This window comes from Ceratocystis lukuohia, assembly GCF_044167205.1.
Source record: "Ceratocystis lukuohia strain C4212 chromosome Unknown Supercontig8_pilon, whole genome shotgun sequence".
In the NCBI taxonomy this organism is placed as follows: domain Eukaryota; kingdom Fungi; phylum Ascomycota; class Sordariomycetes; order Microascales; family Ceratocystidaceae; genus Ceratocystis; species Ceratocystis lukuohia.
Genome location: NW_027263527.1, coordinates 1151198 through 1173009, shown reverse-complemented (window position 1 = coordinate 1173009; position 21812 = coordinate 1151198). Strand labels below are relative to the sequence as shown.

Here is a 21812-nt window from a genome sequence, read left to right as displayed (position 1 = left end):
AGACTACGATGCCCTCGAATACGCGCACCTGAAAAGAAAAAGATTGACCTCGGCGGATATCCCTTGAGAAAACCAAACTGCCGATAGTGACGATATACATGCACGCTACTACATCTTGACGACGTTGCACAACATAGATTTATAGTATTCTTACCTACAACTTTATGGGCTCCTTGCAGAACCTATTCTACTGCTCGATTTCCCTTATCTTTTAGCAAATAAGTAGTACCTCAGGTTGCATCATCTTCGCCTTTTTGCGTATCAACGATAGCCGATTGCAAAGACACCCTACCCTCCTTCCTCCTTTCTGAATCGTTCCACTTTCTTCAGTCTTACTGCCGACATGAGACATCTACGACGTTCAAAACGGGATATCGAGCTCAACGAGCTCAAGCTTGGCAACGAATTATGGGCTCTAGACACCAGCTTTACCCTGCGCGAGCCCATGTACGATGTTAAGCCGAAAGAGCCATTCCTATCTAGCTTCATCGACAGCTTCAAGCGCGATCCTACTCTGCGCATCACCCCCAGAGATCCAAAGGAAGAGGCCCAAATTCGGGCGGCAACATTGGCAAATGGCGGCCACTACTACGACATTGAGATGAGCATTTTGCAGACGTCACATTCTGCTTTAGCCCGCAAACTCAAGGGCCGCCATTTGCAAATGATTGCTATCGGTGGCTCTATAGGTACTTTGATGGCCTTGAACCCTTAGTCTCTCTAGCCCTGGCTAACTCGCATACAATAATAGGAACTGGTCTTTTCGTTGCATCTGGAAAGGCTTTACAAGCTGGAGGTCCTGCTTCGGTGCTGATTGCCTTCACTGTCATTGGCTTTATGCTGTATTGCACGTGCCAGGCCTTGGGCGAACTTGCTGTAGCCTTCCCTGTTGCTGGCTCCTTCGCTTCTTATTCAACTAGGTTTCTCGACCCCTCTTGGGGATTTGCCATGGGCTGGAAGTACGTCACAATCTCCAACATTGTGCAGTTTATCGTACTAACATGTTTCTTAGTTATGCCTTCCAATGGGTTGTAGTATTGCCGCTTGAAGTCATCGCGGCTTCTATAGTCTTGAACTACTGGGATCAGGATATGCCGCGAGCCCCGTTTGTCACTCTATTTTTAGTGTTTATTATGGTCACCAATCTCTTTGGCGTTAAGGGCTATGGTGAAGCTGAGTTCACGTTTGCCATCATCAAAATCATAGCTGTTCTTGGCTTTATGTGAGTAGCTCCTCCTGATATCTGGCTGCGCTAAGCCCTACTAACTAATTGGCAAGTCTGCTAGGCATTGTCTTGAATTGTGGCGGCTACCCTGGAACTGGGTATATTGGCGGCAAGTACTGGGTTGACCCAGGGGCCTTTAACAACGGCTTCAAGGGTCTTTGCAGTGTATTTGTCATAGCAGCCTTCTCCTTTGCCGGTACTGAGCTTGTTGGTTTAGCGGCTGCTGAGACAGCTAACCCAAGGAAGTCTTTGCCCACGGCGATCAAGCAAGTGTTTTGGCGCATTAGCATTTTCTACATCACCGCCCTGTTGCTCATTGGCCTCTTGGTGCCTTACACTGAAGAGCGACTCACAGACTATACCCGTACGGGCGTCAGCGCCCACGCGTCCCCCTTTGTCATTGCGATTGAGCATGCGAAAATTGAAGTCTTGCCATCCGTTATGAACGCCGTTATCCTTGTTTCGGTGCTGTCAGTTGGCAACTCTGCCGTCTTTGGATCTTCTCGTACCCTTGCAGCATTGGCAGACCAAAACCAAGCGCCCAAGATTCTATCCTATATTGATCGTAAGGGTCGCCCGCTCGTTGCTATTCTGGTAGCCGGGTTCATCGGAATGGTGGCTTATCTGGCCGACATCGCCCAGCAGTCGGTCGTACTCGACTGGCTACTAGCGGCGTCAGGCTTGTCGTCTGTTTTCACCTGGGGCTCTATCTGTCTTGCGCATATTCGCTTTCGCCGCGCCTGGGCTGCCAATGGCCGGGCTGTTTCAGAACTTGCCTTCCAATCGCAGGTTGGTATCTTTGGTTCATATGTTGGCTTTGGACTTAATTGCTTTGTCTTGGGGGCCCAGTTTTGGGTTGGGGCATGGCCGATTGGATACCAAACGATGACAGCGACGCAGCTCGCACGCAACTTCTTCCTGGCATATCTTGCTGTGCCTATTGTGCTGGTCTTTTATGTTGGTCACAAATTGTGGTACCGGACGTCGTTTATTTCCGAGTCCGATATCAACGTGGATACGGGTCGTCGTGACTTTAACTTGCCTCTCCTGATTGCACAGGAGCACACACAACGGCGGTCATGGCCGAAGTGGAAGCGGATATACAAGTTTCTTTGCTAAAGAGGGGGAAACTAAATCGTTACAGAGTTTTCGTTAGAGCATTGGGAGGATATATGAGTGGTGTTAAGCTAGGTATAAATGGGTTAGGCAAGGTGTTTTAGGTGTTTTCTTGGGTAATAATATTATGCGTAGTCATTTAGAAGTTGCCTGCAGGGCTCACATGTGATATACGTCTACGACATCAAATTTACACGCCCTAAAAGAAGCGATAAGAGAAATATGACGCTGCTGGCTAGAAGGATCATAGATATCTGTTAGCTGGTGGTGCAGGTACTGTTCCTAGATAAGATTTCTTGCTTGAGATTCAGTGGACGGTTGCCGTGGTTAGTCTTTTCAACATAGTATCTGGCATGAAACTAAAGATAAGCCATGTAGTTTTTCGATTATTTGTTTTGTCTTTGCGTGGGACCTGGAGATGTGTAATAATACGCCCCCCATCCCTTCCAAAAAAGACTACGGGAAAGGTCCTATGACTAATGCATACTTGACTGAGCTGAATGATTAGGCTTCTATGATGGTGCCATCCTAGTTGGGGTATATCGCTTTGATGCTGAGATTGAATGGGCGGGTTTTACTGTGCCTAGATGTAAGTGTACGTAGCACAGTAAGTATGCGTACAACTAGGTAGTTCCTAGTCAGCAGCCTTCAAAGCCTCCGGTCACAGTCGTAGCGCTGCGAGTAATATCCGTAGATAATGGAAAGGAATCTGGACCAATGGGTAAATGCTTACCTGTAAGCTGCATTCCCATTCAGAAACTGTAATGGTTGCAGCGGTTAGGCATCAAGTCTGCACTAATGATTCTCGAAGATCAAGATAAGCCAGATGAGAGACCTTTTTAGGCCCGACGTGACAAAATGATGGTTTCCCCGTCTTGGCATATTTGAAACATTCACTCTATATCTTCTGACTGATGTTGCTCACGTTCTTTAGGTCTCTATAGTGCACTTGGAAAAGCGTATCATGCTGACAGCTGGGATCAAGCTGCCATCACTTATCAGGATATTGTTGAACTAAAAAAGAGGGCTTCATTAAGACAAGATCACAAACATTAAGTGAAGTCGCAAAACTATCACTAACTCAAAAAATGGGCCGCCAAATAGCAGATATCATGGCTCAGGAGACCGAAGTAAGACTCTCTGTTGAGTAGTGCCTATCTTATAGTGAGGCCCGCTTTTCTGGGCTTTTTTTATCGGTCCCACGGTGAGTCTATTTTCAACTTAGAATACTTGGCAACTACCTCGGATAGTTGATTATTAGTGAGAGGCCCTAGGCCTTAGAGGCCCTGTTGAAGTCTACTATAAGACTGATCTTCTCAAAATTTTGGTCGTTGAAGTAGGCGTCAGGCGGCTAGTGTCAATGATATCCAAAGCTTGACAACCGATTGCTTGTTTTCATGTTCATAAATGACGTCCTGATACTATGCTCCATGGCCCCGCATTTGCCTGGTAATAAGATGTGGGGCCGTCAAGTCAACAAGAAAGGGCAACGACACATGTCTAGAAGATACGGGCTACGCCCGGCGTCCTTATTGATAATAGGCATCAGTTGCAAAAACATATCGCCGATTTTTGAAATGCATGAAAGAGTGTCCCGGCGAATTAATGTTGTAGGAATAGAAAAACAACCATCCTAGTAAAACCGTCACGGTCTATGGCGCAATGCTGTCAAGCGTTAAGGGTCTTTATTGTGAGATGGCGAGTAAAAGGAGCGTGACTAGGAGGCTATGGAAGGACTAGGTGGTGAAGTATATTTCTCTGTCCGCCGTGTCTCTGTCCCCCTTGACTGTTTTCTATTCTATCCTAGGATATGGACCGCAATAACAAACACCACAGCTTCGGCATAGCCAAAAAGATTATCACTGTATCTGGCATAGCCATTTTCGAGTATTTTCCCTGGCTGTAGCTGGTATGAATAGGTCTATAATAATAAAGCCCTCTAAAGTTGGCCAGTGTGTTGATCAAGTCCAATCGAGGCTTAAGCCTAGGTGACTATGGCGTCCTCTCGCTAGGTGGCGTCGGAATCCCGGAACTGGAGAGCCGTTAGCTATCAGGGCTCTCATTCTGAGTTTTGATTTTACATCTTGGAACCATAATTAACTTGTTGGCCTTTCCATTGCTAGTACAACCTACTATGGGCTTTTGCTGAAATACCAGAGGTATAGAACCATTAGGGGCCAGGGATATGCTATGTCTACATGCTCAAGCAATAAAATCAGCATTTCCACTTTGTTACCATTGAGATACACTTTTGTAAGTCTGTGCCGAGAATTTGGCAGTGAGTAGTGATGAACGTTTGGGGATGTCTTTCGCATCCTTACTCCCTTCGCAAGTAGTAAAATGATCTCTTCAACCAGCCTATTGCCAACATATTCAGGTGTTCATGCTGGCAAGTCAGGAAATGGGGACTGCCAGCTTTTGCAGCTCTTTGCCGCCTCCGTTACATCTCTGAGCAGTGAGATTCCTTCATTTGATTGACCGTTGTCAGGACCTACTACTGCGAATGCACACAGACATGACAAATATAGCTGGTACCATCTAACATAGATGTGGCCTGTTTTTCGAAAGTCTCCTCAAATAGTGAAATTGGCTTCTTGGCTGTTCCATCTTGCTCAGACTACCAAGCATTGCCTTCAAGGGAGATATGAAGCCATACCAACTATTAAAGCATTCTCCTCTTGTATCAGCATATACTTAAGGAGCTTGACAGACTTCGTAACTTGCCAGTATGGATATTTTCTGTTCCAAGAGCGTTTATAGATGTCAGGGTAGGTGTTCCAGTTACTGTCGGGAATACATAGATGTCATGTGCGCGGAGATAGGTGGCCTTGGGCTGTCTCTACTACCAAAACTAGTAAGCTATGGTTAGAAGGTAGAGTCCACAGGACAGTATACATCGGAAAGACTACGAGTTTTTGTCTAGTATGCCTAAAGTGTTCCATTCTTATCTTTCATTCGTTGTTTTGCCCTACGTGTAGTAGTTAGCAATACTATGCTAGATCAAGATCAAATTGGTAACGAACGGACAAAGATCTCTCCCATAGACTAAATAGCTGAGATCACTTAAGTGTAACGCATAAATACTGTAAAAGCGCTCACTGGTTCTGGAAATCAAAGAAGATGACTAAAAGATAAGAGAAAATAGGCCAAGGACAGAACAGTCTGTAAAAATTGCGTCAGTATAGAAGTTTATAACCCTAGCCGGATGGAAGGCCAGACAGATTGTAAAAGGGCCATGCAGTAAAAGAGTACCGCGGCAAATCGCGAGCTATTAAAGGCACAAAGACAGCCAAGTGAACTTTCCAAGATGGGTGTATATCAGAAGCTGAGCCTCCTGCTAGACGTTCAATAGGCTCAAGATATCATACAATAGGACTACCCTACCATAGCCAAAGTCCGTATAATCACTTATTAGATGAAGATGGTGGTTAAGGATCACTCCCATAGAGCTGCTCTTAATACTAGGAATAAATACCGTGACTGTGGCTTGGCCATTTACGTATTTAAGCTACCTATAGCAATATCTAACTTTCATATACCATGCCACTTGGATTAGAAGGTTCCTATTAAGTGTCATAAAAGGCAGAGACAAAGACAAAGTAAAATACAGTTTAAATAGTTTGAACATTAAAGCCTAGGTAAGTAATAGTAGGGGCAGGGCCTTTCTTACAACCTGTCAAGAACGCTGTACTATTACATGGATAGGCCAATCGATAGAATATTTGCGCAATTGTCTACCCATCAGGTTTTCGTATCGCTTGTACTTGCAGGTTTCTATCACCATTGACTGTCAAGTGTAACCGTTGTAGCCACTGTTAATGGTAGCAGTGTGCCTATTCCCCGCACATCAAACCCAAGTGAAGGTGTGATTCCCGCAGTGTGGCCTTACTCTAAACTAACTAATCTTTGTCACATTCCACACAGAAACGATTCAACATTGGACACCTCGTGGCTGGCTTAGAGCTGGGCTTCAGTATAGAGGTGAAAGCTGTATACTAGTTAGGGTTAAGGGTTAAATGAGCGACTGATCTAAAAATAAATGGAGTCGTTACTAAGGTTCTCTTCGATTTTTCTAGTTAAGACTTGAGATTTCAACTTCATCTTCAAATACGGAATCTACCTTTTTGGCCTCTAATTTACTCCCGTTGCCTTTCGGGTCTCTTTTCTTGCCCCGCACTTTCGTTTATTTAAACTCATATAACCTGTCTGTTTTGCAACTAGAGGCTTGTTTCGGCTGTAGCTCTCATCGTTTATCCTGGGATCCCATCCACCCGCAGATCATATCTCGACTATCCATTCCGCTGGGACCTACGCCGATATCTGTGGCCTTGGCTTTCTAGAATGTCCCCTACACAGCCACCTACGACTCCTACAATTGCCGGCATTGTTGTCGATGATGGTGGCAACCGCGTGATTCCCGAATCGATCCGCCCTGACGGCACCACGCGCAAAGCCATTCGTATCCGTCCTGGCTTCCGTCCCGCCGAAGACATAGAGCGTTTCCGTCCCCGTGCTGCCCAGGGTCGTGCTCAGCACCATGCCCGCGGACCACCTGGTGCCGAGTACACGGATCGGCCGACACCACCTTCAAGAATTGCTTCCGAGATAAACAATACACCGCCTAGAACGCCTTCTTCCTCAGCTGCTTCTGCACGTGCTTCGCCCTCCGTTAGAACCCCTATATCCTCTACTCCGTCTACGCCGACCCGGTCCTACAGCAATCAATCAGCCATTCCCAAGTCTCCAGCCTACCTTAAGATGTCCTGGAGACGAGACGATTCCTCGCAAAAAACTGCTACGCCAAGCGAGTCCCTTGAAAACGTTGCTTTGCCTGTGCCAGTAGAAAAGGAAAGCAAGTCGATAGAAGACGAGAACGTTCCCTCGACTGAACCTGAAGCCCCCACAATCGAGGTAGAAGTCGATCGTGAGAAGAAGGCTCGTGGGCTGAAGAAGAAGCTCAAGCAGGCCCGTGACCTCCAAGAAAAGGAGAGCGATGGAAAAACGCTACTGCCTGAACAGCTCGCTAAGATTGGGAAGATTGATGAGCTTGTTCTTGAACTCAAGGCTTTGGGCCTTAGCTGTGACGATGACAAGGGGGGTGTTGTTACAAAGGAAGGAAAGGACGTTTGAACTACTAGCTGTGGGGGTATCGAACGAACCTTCTAGAAAAAGTCGTGACGGAGCTTTGAAGGGATAGGCTTGTTAGAGGCTACTCCGGCTTTCATGTCTTTAAGACAAAGCTAAAGCCACATGGATGCCGCTTGAAGGGTCGCGAGAACCATTGAGGTACAATGCAACCTGTCTGAGACACAGTGGCTTTGCGTGTACGGCCTCTGACCAAGGCTAGACAAGCAGAGCTTTAGTCTCTAATCTCTATGATTTGCTACTGCATTCTATAGATGGCTACTACGGAATATATGTACTACATCCATAGCAGAATATGCTGTGGTGTCGCGAGGGCCATAATTGCAACAACTAGCACACCTCTACAACCTACTTAAGATGTAAAGAGACTTGTCGGGTGAGTCTAGCCGACACAAGATAGATCGACTACACATGTACCATAGAGCGTGGGCAGGTTCAAGGCAGTGGATTGGCTTAAAATTGCAATATACCTAGCATAGGATCTGCTGGCGCTTGGCCACTACAATCTTGAAACTCTGTCATACAAACTTGCACTCAAGTTCAATTAAGGTGACCGCGAATAATAAACCTGGATGATATGATATCACCCTAAGCTTTAAAAGCCTGGACTGTCGTCTATCGGCACTACCCCACTACTCTAACATGCCTGCAAAAAAGTGGAAGTACCCTAAGAAGCGCTAAGGCTTAGGATGGCCAAGCCCCCTCTAACGTCCTGTTTTGAGCTATAGCAGGGCTTGCTTCAGGCGCTGACTCGCTAAAACAGGAGCCTGTCATAATTCGTCATTGTGTTTGGCGGGGCAAGGTAGGAAAATAAATCCCACACCACCACACGCACGCAGCCTTGCTATCTTGAGCAAAATCGACAGGGAAAATTGCGATTGTCAACTAATAAAGACACCCGGCCTTATTAGACTTTGCTTTTTGATATACATTTATACTCTCTTATACGTGGGCCTTTAACTAGCCATCTACAAGAATAACCGGCTGCTATCATGGGTATTGAGGAGCAAGACGAGGAGCGTGAAGTGCTCAACTCCATCTTCCCCGAGGAAATCACAGGCATGTAGGGACCAGCTCCATAGCTTTAGCCCGCATATTGCGACTAACATTAGTGTTTGTAGTTGTATCGGAAACCGAGTACCGAGTGCTGGTGTCGCTGGACATGCCTGCCGAGGATAGCGAAGATAGCGAGCCCACTACATCTCTATTCCTCAACGTGCGCTACCCCGAAGAATACCCCGACGTTGAGCCTTTTCTAGACATTTTAACGGTGCCCGGCGTGTCTGCGCACAAGTACCTTTCTGTGGCTGATGATCGCGACCAGCTAATGGAAGGGATGAAGGAAGTGGTGCAGGAGAACTTGGGCATGCCCATGATATTCACCCTAGTATCATGGGTGCGGGAAATGGCCGAGCAGATCGCAGCTGAGCGAAAAGAAGCAGCAGACAAGGCGCAAGAGGAGCTTGCGCTGGAAGCTGAGCGCGAGGAAAACAAAAAGTTCCAGGGCGAGCCTGTGACGCCAGAGTCGTTTACTAGATGGCGTGAGGCCTTCCGCCATGAAATGGCCGAGGCTAAAGAGAGGGCCGAGGAGGAGCGCCTGGCTGAGATGAAGAAGCTCAAAGTCAAGGAGGAGAAGAAGTTAACAGGCAAGCAGCTGTGGGAGAGCGGCATGGCAGGGAAGGGTGACGAGGAAGGCGACGACGACGACGCGCCAGTCGACAAGATGGCGAAGATGCAAGTGGCAGCGTGAGAAAATAGCAAGAAGCGATAGACAGGTTAAAAAGAGAAGGGAATTTATATGTAAGCAACTTTACTATCAATGTCAGGCTTGTTAGGTAGAACCCTAGACGCCATGTATACGCATGCATATAATACACAGCAAGAAAAATCAACGGACAAAGAGCCCTTAAATCACATTCAGTACCCAGAAAACCCAGTTTTATCTAACCATTTTCGATCCGCTTCGCAATATCCAAGGCCCTTTTAATATCATTTCTACCCCTCCATCTCTTCGTCTTCACCATCGTCCTCTTCATCGACACCCTCCACATCAGTCTCGTCATCATCAGTCGTAGGCTCACCCAACTTCTCCTGGATCTGGCCTAACAATTCTACGGCATGGTCATGCAACCGCTCATCTTCATAATCCAATGTCTGGTACAGGTGCAGGCATTGGCTCAGCCGCCGTCTTGCAGCTTGCCACATGGAGACATGTTCCTCACTACGACCTTCCCCTGCTGCTACCTCGCCAACCAAGAAACGGTGCCAGCCCCCTAGATACCACGCCTCAATACTGTGGTCATCGTCCTTGACAAGCCGGTCGAGCACAAAGCGTGCCTCATCCATCAACGTGACCTCGAGCAGCAGTTTAGCCAGGCTGATACGTTCGGCGAATTCAGGCACTGCCGGGTCGTTGGACGGCAATTCGGCCCACAACTCCAAGCTTCGTTTTAGCGCGGCACGTGCGTCATCGTCACGTTCCTGTGATATCCGCACATTGGCCACCGTCTGCCACATTTCGGGCGAGTTTGGGCACGTAAGAGATGCCTCAGTAATCAGGGCCTCGCACCGCTGCTCTGCGTCCGCCTCCCACGATAGGTCCGTCATGTACACTTCGACCACAGAGCACAGCACTGTGGCTAGGGCCCGCTGTTTCTCTAGCACAGCAACTTCACTTTCGGTGTTTAGTGGTGCTGCTGATGTCGAGACCTTGTCGCTAAGGGCTTGGATTTGGGCGCGTAGCGCACGTGCTGCTCTCTCATACCACTGCACAGAGTCCTTGCCGCCAATCTCGCTCAGCTGTGCCAGCCATGAGAACTTCTCTGGCCCGCCACCGGTAGCTTCTGGCTTGTCGCCTTCTGGATCCAGAGATACGGCCTGCATGAAGTATTCCCGTGCTCTGTCGGGCTCGCCGGCCTCAATACAGATCTGGCCCATCAGGTTGAGACACAACAGTTCAGAGTCGGGGTTGCCCTTGGCAAGTTGGAGGGCCGAGGAGACGGTCTGTTCAGCCTCTTCGATGTCTCCAAGCTTCAATTTAGCATAGGCCGTTTCAATTAGGGTTTGGAGCGACATGGCTGGCTTTTTGGATTTCTTCGTCGCTTTCTTTGCCCGTGAGGCAGTCGGAGCCATGTGGAGGGGTTGAGGAGGGGCTTCTCTGAGTGGTTGATGTGGGTGGAGGCTCGGGGTGAGGGGGGTTTGTTGCGCTTCTACAAATGTATGCAGCTAGTGTATATGAGTTTTGTGCGGTCGTGTCTTGGGTATATTATACAAGATTTTGGGTGTTGTATCTTGGGCGAGGGGTGGCTTCTTTGCTCTGCAGAAATTCGATCGTCATTTTTTCTTTTCTTTTCGTCCCACTTGAACGAAATCAATATCCCTGTTTATCGATAAGAAAATAATTATGGGTCGGCCAACCTTTTAAGGCCTAATAGTGACTTTGCTTCCTGAACAACTGCTTCGAGTTCTTCCGACTTTGATAGCGTGGCTTGACGGGTTTGGACTTGATATTATAAGAAACTAGCAGCTGGGGAGATATCTCTCTTGACACCTTTGCATAGAGTCTTAACCATCTCCTTCCAATCTTGCTAAATCATACCCTACTTATTCCCCTCCTTATCATCACCCTCATCGTCGCCTATCTGCCAGCTTCGAGTGGTGACTGGCTAGCCTGGCCGGTTGCGAAATTTTCTCTACTACTAGACGGGGCAGTAATCTATCTTCTGATATTTGCTCTACCCTCTCATCACTCGTACAGCTTTGTGTGGGCCGCTCTTTTGGTCAGTTAAGAACAACCACGCTGCTAAGCTGTCTAGCATTATCAGGTGTACTAGCTACTTTTGCTTTACATATGTATACTATTGTGATGTATGTAGTATCTACATATCTAGGCTTTATCTCTTGGCATGCAACCATTCACCCGAAGTTGCTCCAGCTCTAGATAGGAGAGAAATTTAACAGTAGATATGAGAAGGGCGTGCTGAAATATCCTGTGAAGAAAAGGAAGAAGGAATAAGTGAATATTGAAGATGTTCTGTATCTATCTAAGTCTAGTCCGAGGAGCGGATCTCAGCCGGTTTATATATCCATCACTACCATGTTCTAGATAGCACATGGGCCTTGGAAGAAGACCCTTGATGTCTGCTACTAACCCTAGCGTTTGGACGAACTGGGTCAGGGCCAGCAATCCTGGTAACCCTGACTTAGGTTACTGATAAAATTCCTCACCATTGTAATAACTAACCCTGGTTACTACAATGCCGCACAGAATTTATAATTCCTTGAGCATGACATACAAACAGCAACTACCGTAGAAACGCTTGCTAATCGACTATCGTGCTTAGAGTTTTTAGCCTTCAACTACCAAAAAAAGCTTTGCACGCCTGAGTATCAGCTAGGTACATCTGAATTTCGCAGCCATGTCTCTCTTTCTAGTGTTGAGTGCGTCCTCAACGCCCTGAAGTTACATTACATTCTCTCGACAGAAGAAATACGGCTGCTCTATCAGTCGGGCGTCAATATATCATGTCTGGCCAATCAAAGATAATGCACCACACCTACGTAGCCTTTAAATCGGTAATGAATCGGGCGAGAAGCTGGCCTTAGGCACCCTTGCCATCATATGACGAGGTATTCTTTTTACCTTCCCTCATTTTTCTTTACCCTATATCGTGATACCTTCGTTTCTCTTGCCATTATCTTGAGCACTCACTCACGCTTGAAGCAAGATTCCGACTCATTTCCGTGCCGTTTTTCACTAATTGTTTACCTTTCATCGATGTATATGAGCATATATCTATCTGCCCAACATTACTCTGTTAGATAAGCTAAGATGAGCTCAGCTGAAAATTCCACCCAGCCATTCAGGATCCTCTCTCTTGGTATGCTACTCCTATCCTTGCCGGCTGAATATGAAGCTAAGACCTATAGATGGCGGCGGTATCCGGGGTTTGTCTAGCCTGCTGATTCTCGAGAGAATCATGGAGAACATCAAATCGTCTAGAGGGCTACATGAGCTACCAAAGCCGTGTGAAATATTTGACCTGATTGGTGGCACAAGCACGGGAGGGTATGTTATGCTTCTCATTATACTTAATTTGGTGAAACCTTACTGACTACTTCTTTCGATAGCATCATTGCGATCATGCTTGGCCGGTTGGAAATGACCGTCGATCAATCCATTCGGGCGTACAAAAAGCTTGCCGAAACGGCGTTCACCGAAAAACGGAGAATGAGACTTCCGGGATCCTCCTCAAGTGTCTTTTCAGGCCAGAATTTAGAGCATGCTATCAAACAGGCAATCCGAGAAAACTGTGTTTCCCCAGGGTGCATAGAGCGGCGAAACATGGGCATTTCTGGAGCAAATACCTGTGGACACGAAGATATGCCTTTCTATGATGATGCATTATGCACAAAGACGTAAGTTATAAGCATTTACGCTAGGGGACTTGGCACCTAACATTCCGACATCGTTCCTAGTGCCGTATTAGCTATAACTAAGGACAACATTGAAACTATACCGACTCTCTTTACGACATACAATGCATCCACTAGCTTCTCCAGTTGTAAGACCTGGGAGGTAGCTAGAGCTACTTCCGCAGCGACTACCTTTTTTAAGCCGACCAAACTTGGTAGAGATGAAATTGAGTTTATTGACGCGGGCTTTGGTCACAACAATCCATGTGAGAGACTTATTGCCGAGGCCGGGGAGTATTGCCAGGACAAGCCGATGCTCATTCTCAGTATTGGTACGGGTCTTGGTGATGTCATCGAAATTGGCAAAACAAGAAAGTCTATTGTCAAGGCACTGAAGGAAATGGCCACAACTTCTAAAGCTACCGCCTTGCGCCTCAAAGAAAAGTATGGCAATACTAAGCAATATTATCGATTCAATGTTGAGGATGGCTTGAAGGATGTCACTCTTTCAGATTGGAAACAAGCAAGCAGAATATCATCACACACCAACAACTATCTCCTGGAACACAAAGAAGAAATCCGAAATTTCGTTTCGGCTTTGACAATAAGCAGCATTTCTCAAGCCTCGACACAACCAACCGAACTGTATAGTGATCCTAGCGCCTCAATACAGCCTGCAGAACTGGAAGGTTAGTACACACAAGAGATTATAATGTGGTTACTTGACTAACAACTCTTGGATTTGTAGGCCATAAACCCGTTCATTATATTCCCTTCAATGAAAACCTCTATTTCGTTGGGCGTGAAGAGGTCCTGTCTATGTTGAAGGGAAGACTCTTCGCTCAAAGTGGTTTCCAGCAAGTGGCACTTATAGGTCTCGGCGGCATGGGTAAGACCCAGATAGCCCTGAAACTTGCGTATTGGGTGAAGGAAACAAAACCCGAATATTCTATCTTTTGGCTCACGGGTGCCAATATATCCAACTTTGACAATGCTTGTAAGAAGCTTGTTGAAGAGTTGAAAATCAAGACGCCCGACAACGAAGACTCCAAGATACTGATGAAAGATTACTTGGAGTCAAAGAAGTCTGGACATTGGCTTTTGATTATTGACAATGCTGACGAAACTGAAACCTTTGAGGGTTCGATTGGAAATGAAATTTGCCATTTTCTTCCACAGAGTGTCACGGGGCGGGTCCTCTTCACTACGCGTTGTATCTCGGTGGCTTTGTCAGCTGTAAAATATCGTTCTAATTTTGTTGAACTCGATGGGATGTCGCCTGAGGAGTCAAGAACTATTTTAGAGCGCAATGTGAAAGGTCTACAGGAATCTCATGACACTCACTTGATAAGTGCTATTGCCGAAGAGCTCTGCTACCTACCACTGGCAATTGCGCAGGCAGCTGATTACATATGCCGGAATTCTATCTCTCCTGGTGAATACCTTGAGCTTCTAAGGTCTACGGAGGCAGATAAGATCCAGCTGCTAGAAAAGAGACACTTTGATAAAGTTCACTATGATCCTTCCCAAGGTGCTGTAATCACCACTTGGATTATTACGTTTAAACAAATCGAGAAAGATTCTCAGCCAGCAGCAACTTTACTCGAGTTCATCTCGCAGATTGACGCAAAAGCCATTCCCCAATCAATTTTCCCAGAATACAAGACAAAGCAAGAAATGACGAATGCCATTGGAGTACTACAAGAATATGGCTTCCTTCGCAGACAACAGGCCGATGGTCTTTTTGATATGCACAGCCTAGTGCACCTCACAACAAAGCTATGGTTCGAAAGCCAGGGGAATCAAATCAAACAGAGGCTACGTATCCTTGAGCATATTGCTTCAGTTTTCCCGGACAACAAATGGGAGAACCGCTATCTTTGGCGGCAATACCTACCCCATGCACTCCAAGTTTTTGAAAAGGAAAAAATAATGTCGACATTTGTCTGCAACTTGGCATTAAACATGGGACAATGCCTATTAGTAGATGGCAATCCGCAAGAGTGTATCAGATTATTTGAGCAAGTAGTTGCAGCAAGGAAAGAGGCCCTAGCAGCTAATGATCCTAGCTTGCTATTTTCTCAATATGAACTTGCAGGGGCATATACTAATAATGGCCAGGTCGGGAAGGCAATCCCAATGCTTGAGCATGTGGCCGCGGCGAATAAAGAGACTCTAAGAGCTGATCATCCTAACTTGCTAGCATCTCAATATGAACTTGCAAGGGCATATCTTGGTGATGGCCAGGTCGGAAAGGCAATCCCAATGCTTGAGCATGTGGTCGCGGCGAGTAAAGAGACTCTAAGAGCTGATCATCCTGACTTGCTATTATCTCAACGTGAACTTGCAAGGGCATATCTTGGTGATGGCCAGGTCAGAAAGGCAATCCCAATGCTTGAGCATGTGGTCGCGGTGAGGAAAGAGACTCTAAGAGCTGATCATCCTGACTTGCTAGCATCTCAACATGAACTTGCAACAGCATATCTTGGTGATGGCCAGGTCGGAAAGGCAATCCCAATGCTTGAGCATGTGGTCGCGGCGAATAAAGAGACTCTAAGAGCTGATCATCCTGACTTGCTAGCATCTCAACATGAACTTGCAAGGGCATATCTTGGTGATGGCCAGGTCGGAAAGGCAATCCCGATGCTTGAGCATGTGGTCGCGGTGAGGAAAGAGACTCTAAGAGCTGATCATCCTGACTTGCTATCATCTCAACGTCAACTTGCAACAGCATATCTTGGTGATGGCCAGGTCAGAAAGGCAATCCCAATGCTTGAGCATGTGGTCGCGGTGAGGAAAGAGACTCTAGGAGCTGATCATCCTCGCTTGCTATCATCTCAACGTCAACTTGCAACAGCATATGTTCTTAATGGCCAGGTCGGAAAGGCAATCCCAATGCTTGAGCATGTGGTCGCGGTGAGGAAAGAGACTCTAAGAGCTGATCATCCTCGCTTGCTATCATCTCAACGTCAACTTGCCAGGGCATATCTTAAAGATGGTCAGGTCGAGAAGGCAACTCAGTTGTCCTAGCACGCAGGCGTGATCTAGCTACGCAGCCCACATTCGGCTTTATAAGAACTCACACGCTCTCCCCCTTGCGCAAGTAGTTGCAACAGAAAACAATCAACTTAGAAATGCATTATCAATTCCCGCATCGTTGTTCAAACAATTAAGGACGCTTCAGTACGTCTCTTTATTTGCCATTTGCTGTTACTCTTCGCTTAGAGAATATCACAGATGTCGTGTAAATTCACAGGGGCCACTCATAAAGCCGGCCATGTGTAGATACGTCTTCTTTTGAATGTTGCCCTTGGGAGTGTTTTCATATGCATCATTGATTTTTCGTTTCACCACATCTGCGTCATCTTCGTCAGTCTTTTTTTTCCAGCCAATAAAAGCTATTTATGAAGCAGTAAAGATAGATGAGTACAACGTCGGTTACTTGCGCAGAAGTTGGTATACATGAAGCAACAATAGTAGGCAGTAGTCATGTAACCAGCGTGTTAGAGACGGGCTGTTACACGGTATATGATGGTTATCGTCAGAAACCTTTATCGATGTTTTCAAACAGCTTTCAAAACATATGTGCATTTTGCAGTACATACTTAACCCAAGCCTTTTAGCTAATTAGTTTTTCATGATAATTACTTTGCTACCTTACTCTAGTCATGCAAGAAATGTCATTTACTGAGAGTCATCGTGGTTACAACATAGGCCCATTACGTGATGTCATTGTTAAGCGCTTACATAATCACTACCCCACACCTAGGCGCCGCCTACATGCGCGCCCCCAATTCTTTTATGCGCCCCCTCCCTTGTTGTTTTTTGCTTACCTAAGCAATTTTTTGGCTTACCTAAGTATGATTTTGACCCCTCAACAGCGATGCAAATTCAGAAGATACATGAAACCAAATACACCACATACACCACATCAAATACACCAGATAAACCAGATAGAGATGGAGACAGACGCTTTATCACACGCTTTAAATGCTGTAAATGCAAACAACACAGCAGATGAAGTAGCAGACAATGCAGAGGCACTACAAGTCAGTCAATTTCCAGACGATATCCTTCCCCCTGAAGGGATTTACGAGTCTCGCGAAGCTCTCTTTGCTGCTGCGAATGCCTGGGCGAAACCTCGAGGCTATGCATTCACAACTGGAAAGTCTAAAAAGACTAAAAATGGCCGGACAAAAGTTGTTGTTGCTTGCGATCGATCTAGAAAGCCGCCAAACCCTTTAGCCATACGAAAACGCCGAACTTCAAGTCGAGTAACTAGCTGCAAGTTTTCAGTATTAGCCAAAGAATCTCCAGATGACGGTGGCTGGACTCTAACTTACCGGCCAGGCAGCGAATTTGCCCAGCATAATCATCCGCCAAGCGACGACCCATCTGCACATCCCATACATCGCACTCTCAAAACAGAGGACATATCTACAGTTTCGGGCCTAGTAACGGCTGGAGTTGCCCCTCGAAGCATCAGGACGTATCTATATAATACCTCAGATACTCTTGCAACTGCAAAAGACATTGGCAATCAAATTGCAGCTGCGAGACGAGAATTACGCCAAGGGCAGAGCAGCGTACAAGCCCTCATCGACCAGCTCAAGATAGAAGGCTTTAGGTGCGAAGTTCGGGTTGACTCGGAAAACCATTTAACAGCTCTTTTCTTTGCGCATCCTAGCTCTATAGCATATCTACTAGAGAACCCAGATGTCTTGTTACTTGATTGTACATATAAGACAAATCGGTATTCTATGCCGCTCCTGGATATGATCGGAGTCGATTCCTTCCAGAAATCGTTTTGCATCGCCTTCGCATTCCTTTCAGGAGAGACGGAGGATGACTATCTATGGGCATTACAACACCTGAAGTCTCTATACCAACAAGAACTTCCTTCTGTTGTTCTCACAGATCGATGTCAAGCAGTTATGAATGCTGTTCCAATTCATTTCCCTTCTGCTGCTGCCTTGCTTTGCCTTTGGCATGCCAATAAGGCAGTTCTCCAACACTGCCAACCAGCTTTTGGCCTTAAGCGCAATGAGTCACCCGACAGTCCGGAGACCAAGGCATGGGAGGAGTTTTATGGATGGTGGCACTCCATAATCGCATCGCCAGACGAAGAGACGTACAAGACCCGTGTTGAAGACTTTCGGCGTCAGTACACCTCACAACACCTTCAAGAAGTTGGGTATGTCTTGACATACTGGCTCAACCCACACAAGGAACGACTTGTAAAAGCATGGGTGGACAAGTATTTCCATTTTGGTAATACCGCTACCTCAAGGGTTGAAGGAATTCACTGGCTGATCAAATCACACTTGGGAACTTCAAGATTTGATCTTTTCGATGCTTGGCAAGCCATTAAAAACGCAATCTTGGGTCAGATGAGAGAGCTTCACAAAATGCAAACCTCCCAGAAATTACGTGTGCCTCTAGATATCCCTGTGGCACCATTTGAATCTGTCCGTGGCTGGGTCTCGCATCAGGCTTTACGCAAAGTCCAAGAGCAGCGGCAACTTCTTGGAAAGCCTCTGAAAGCTTGTACCCAATCATTCACATCTTCTCTTGGTCTACCCTGTGTCCACACTCTTCAGCTACTTCAGGAGACAAACCGGAATCTTTCCCTTAAATATTTTCATCCTCATTGGCATCTAAACCGAAATCAACTTTATCAGCAGCCTATTTTAGAGCCATGGAGGTGTCCGACTTTCAGAACACCCACTCAGCCAGCCTCAAGTACGAGGCGTGAGCCGTCTGGATTTGAGAATGTTGAGCCTAGGACAAGGAAAGCCCCTAAATGTAGCAAGTGTTATCAGGTTGGCCATACAATGGCTTCGAGGACATGCCCGCTTAGATATTCAGATCTATTGAATCAATAAATTTCACTGTATTGTTTGCCTCCATCTGCTGTATCTGTAGTCTGCTTGCTGGTCATAGCAAAATCATACTTAGGTAAGCCAAAAAATTGCTTAGGTAAGCAAAAAACAACAAGGGAGGGGGCGCATAAAAGAATTGGGGGCGCGCATGTAGGCGGCGCCCCCACACCTACAACAGGAGACAGTAGTAGCTGCACTTATAAACTACTGTCGCCCATTTCCTTTGCTACAATTTTTCTTTTCACATCATTGCAAGAGCTTCTGGAAAATGTTTACGGGAATAGTCGAGACCGTTGGCTGTAAGTTGGCGTGATGGATGCCCCTTACTCCATGTTTATAAACACTGACCAAAGCACAAATCTCAATACGAACCCCTCTCCTCAGCTATTGCCAAGGCCAACCATCAAGATGAAACGGGCGGCACTTCGTACACAATTGCGGTGCCCTCCGACTCAGACCTTCTTTCCGACTGCCATCTTGGTGACAGTATCGCTGTCAACGGTGTTTGCTTGACCGTAACTTCGTTCACGCTCACGCCATCGCCCGAGTTTGTCGTTGGCGTAGCTCCCGAGACTCTGCGTGTGACAAACCTCGGCACTCTAGCTGAAGGCTCCTATGTGAACCTAGAGCGTGCAGTGCGGGCCGACACGCGTATGGGTGGCCATTTTGTGCAGGGCCACGTGGACTGCACGGCAGAAATTGTCGACAAGAGACCAGATGGCAATGCCATAACGTTCCGGTTCCGTCCAGCTAAGAAGGACTTACTACGGTACATTGTGTACAAGGGCTATATCACCATTGACGGCACAAGTCTGACTGTCACTACGGTCAACGATGAGGAATGCTACTGGGAGGTAATGCTGATTGCCTACACCCAGGAGCGGGTTGTGGTGGCCAAGAAAAACGTGGGCGATCTTGTTAACATTGAGGTGGACATCTTGGCCAAGTATGCGGAGAGGTCCATGGCCCCATATCGCAAGTAAGCGGCGAAAAGACCAATGTACGGAATATAGCTTTTTTAAAAGTCGTGTTATTCAATAGCTCATAAAACAGTCCCGCTCTAGAATCCAGTATGCCTTGTTCATGTTCCCCAAACCTCGGCCAGTCGTTCGCTTGCTGCTTTCCCAACTCGTTTGCGCCCCATCAAATGGCACAGCCCCTTCAACACCATCTCTCTCTTAGCGTCTTCAGAGGTGCATGCCTCATAGGCCTTGGCAAACTCGTATGGCGTATGCCATATCTTCTGGATTTCAACAGCCTTCTCGGCACTGATTCCTTTGGTGGTCATAAGCATCTTGAGAAACAAGTCTCGCAGAGTGAGCAAGTCCGATTTAGACGTCATTGCAGAAAATACCTCGTAGCTTACGTAGAAGCCGTGATGCGGCTCAGCTTTTCGGAGCATTTCCAAAGCAGGAAGATACGTATTAGCGGTTAATCCGGCAGACGGAATCACGTGAATTTGCTTTTTACTGTAGACTCTGCGCAAAAGATTGGTCATGCGTACTAGGTACTGCACTGTCTCGTCCATGGAGCGCGTGCTCTTGATAGAGTATCCATCAACAACCTGTATTGACGCCATGGCGGAAGTCATGATCTCGGCGTATTTTTTATGATAGAGCGAGTCAAGAGACTTCTCTTCGATAATATACACGACATTCTCTACACCAGAGCGCTTGAGTCGGAACTTTTGCTCGTGGAACCGGCCGTCGCGGATACTACATATCAAGTCGTCTAGCCGTTTGCGCTCGACGATCCAGTCGAGCATGAGCTCATCGCCTTCAGCTCCAAGTCGTCGTAGGAGATGCGGATCTTGGAATTTGGCAATCCATTGTGCATCGCCAAGTTCTAAGCTACGCATTATGGGTTTGACACCAAGAGTTGAGAGATTGTGCTGCATGTAGTCTCTGTCCGTTTTAGTCCGGACTTCTCGTACATCTAATACAAGCTCCACTGTAAAGGAATTAGCCGGGATTTGCACAGGACGTATAGCTGAGAGATTGGCCAGGTTAGACGGGGATTTGGGCCCCGAGATCCGAACAGCTTCGTCAGAGTCGTCAGAGTCGTCGATATCAATGATGCTACCGCCCGTATTATTTCCCACGCTGTCGTTTCCGAGAGACTGGCTTTCTGCTTCATAGTTTTCCCTCATATTATCTTCTACGGCAAGGTCATCATAGCTATTCTCATTTGACAGTAGTGCCGGGTCACTTGGAGCGGAGGTGGTTCTTGAGCACTTTATTTGTTCGTCGAACGCTGTTGCTGCACGTTGTTTTGCGCCTTTCCCGCGTTTTTTGGTTCCTTGGGCATTGTCTGCTGCCGTGGCGGCAGCCCTAAGTTTATGAGCAGTCTCCCATCCTAGGTCTGTAAGGGCATATTTGCGCAAGGGGCGTCCGCGTTCTGTGACAAGTTCCTTTTCAATGAGTGTCTTGACAGAGTTCCATGCTGTGTAGAACTTCCTGGGGTCAGGCGGGGCTTTGAACGAGGTATCGCAATGTGGCTGGGCTAGATCGATGACTGTCTGTTTTGTCAAGCCTTGAGCAGCAGATGAGCTTTGGTCCATGCTAGAAAGGGCCATGACGATGGAATACGCCCCTGATCTGTACGAGGGTATGTACTGCCGCTTTTTTGCCGCTCTCTTCGGTTGTGGCGCTTCCTCATCGCCATGCGTGCTATCAACCACTGGTCCGGGGTCTGCTGGTCTTTTGCGTACATTCTGCGGCATAGGGAGCCCGTTGGCCTCGCAGTGCTGTTTCAGCTTTTCAGTCAGTCGACCGCAGATCTTAGGTCCAAAACCCCGAAGCTGATCGAGCTGGCTTGGATGCTGGAAGGTAATAGGACATGCTTTCAGTGAATCATAGGCATGGCGATAAACAGCCGCACCCTTTGTGTTGTGTTCTCGGGCAGTGTCTAGCCATTCTTTGACCCAGCTTAAAAGCAAAGGGTTGGCGGAATTAGCATCAGAGTCGTCCATGATATGAATGGTTGGACGAGGTGGACAGCTATTACGTGAAGACGCGACTGCTGTGTTG

At 46.9% G+C, this 21812-nt stretch overlaps 7 protein-coding genes across 7 annotated transcripts; 5 read left to right on the top strand and 2 right to left on the bottom strand.

The window, feature by feature from the left end:
• Positions 1–343: 343 nt before the first annotated feature.
• On the top strand, positions 344–2344 carry HOO65_080294 (general amino-acid permease GAP1; the record flags this gene model as incomplete). Its single annotated transcript, XM_071004209.1, has 4 exons — positions 344–689; positions 752–959; positions 1013–1222; positions 1279–2344. 4 exons carry the CDS (start codon positions 344–346, stop codon positions 2342–2344), a joined length of 1830 nt encoding a protein of 609 aa, XP_070856524.1.
• A 4338-nt stretch (positions 2345–6682) lies between these two features.
• Positions 6683–7471, top strand: HOO65_080293 (putative RNA binding protein Pym; the record flags this gene model as incomplete). Its single annotated transcript, XM_071001529.1, has 1 exon — positions 6683–7471. The coding sequence occupies one exon, from the start codon at positions 6683–6685 to the stop codon at positions 7469–7471; it is 789 nt and encodes a 262-aa protein (XP_070856523.1).
• Positions 7472–8648: 1177 nt separating this feature from the next.
• On the top strand, positions 8649–9236 carry HOO65_080292 (RWD domain-containingprotein; the record flags this gene model as incomplete). Its single annotated transcript, XM_071001528.1, has 1 exon — positions 8649–9236. The coding sequence occupies one exon, from the start codon at positions 8649–8651 to the stop codon at positions 9234–9236; it is 588 nt and encodes a 195-aa protein (XP_070856522.1).
• A 245-nt stretch (positions 9237–9481) lies between these two features.
• On the bottom strand, positions 9482–10561 carry HOO65_080291 (TPR domain-containing protein; the record flags this gene model as incomplete). Its single annotated transcript, XM_071001527.1, has 1 exon — positions 9482–10561. The coding sequence occupies one exon, from the start codon at positions 10559–10561 to the stop codon at positions 9482–9484; it is 1080 nt and encodes a 359-aa protein (XP_070856521.1).
• A 1904-nt stretch (positions 10562–12465) lies between these two features.
• HOO65_080290 (putative acyl transferase acyl hydrolase lysophospholipase) lies at positions 12466–15931 on the top strand (the record flags this gene model as incomplete). The annotated part of the gene is made up of 4 exons (XM_071004130.1): positions 12466–12554; positions 12617–12904; positions 13040–13590; positions 13650–15931. The coding sequence occupies 4 exons, from the start codon at positions 12466–12468 to the stop codon at positions 15929–15931; spliced, it is 3210 nt and encodes a 1069-aa protein (XP_070856520.1).
• Positions 15932–16860: 929 nt separating this feature from the next.
• On the top strand, positions 16861–19766 carry HOO65_080289 (mutator-like element transposase; the record flags this gene model as incomplete). Its single annotated transcript, XM_071004148.1, has 2 exons — positions 16861–18448; positions 19168–19766. 2 exons carry the CDS (start codon positions 16861–16863, stop codon positions 19764–19766), a joined length of 2187 nt encoding a protein of 728 aa, XP_070856519.1.
• Positions 19767–19864: 98 nt separating this feature from the next.
• On the bottom strand, positions 19865–21754 carry HOO65_080288 (Crossover junction endonuclease MUS81; the record flags this gene model as incomplete). Its single annotated transcript, XM_071001526.1, has 1 exon — positions 19865–21754. One exon carries the CDS (start codon positions 21752–21754, stop codon positions 19865–19867), a length of 1890 nt encoding a protein of 629 aa, XP_070856518.1.
• Between the last annotated feature and the right edge of the window lie 58 nt (positions 21755–21812).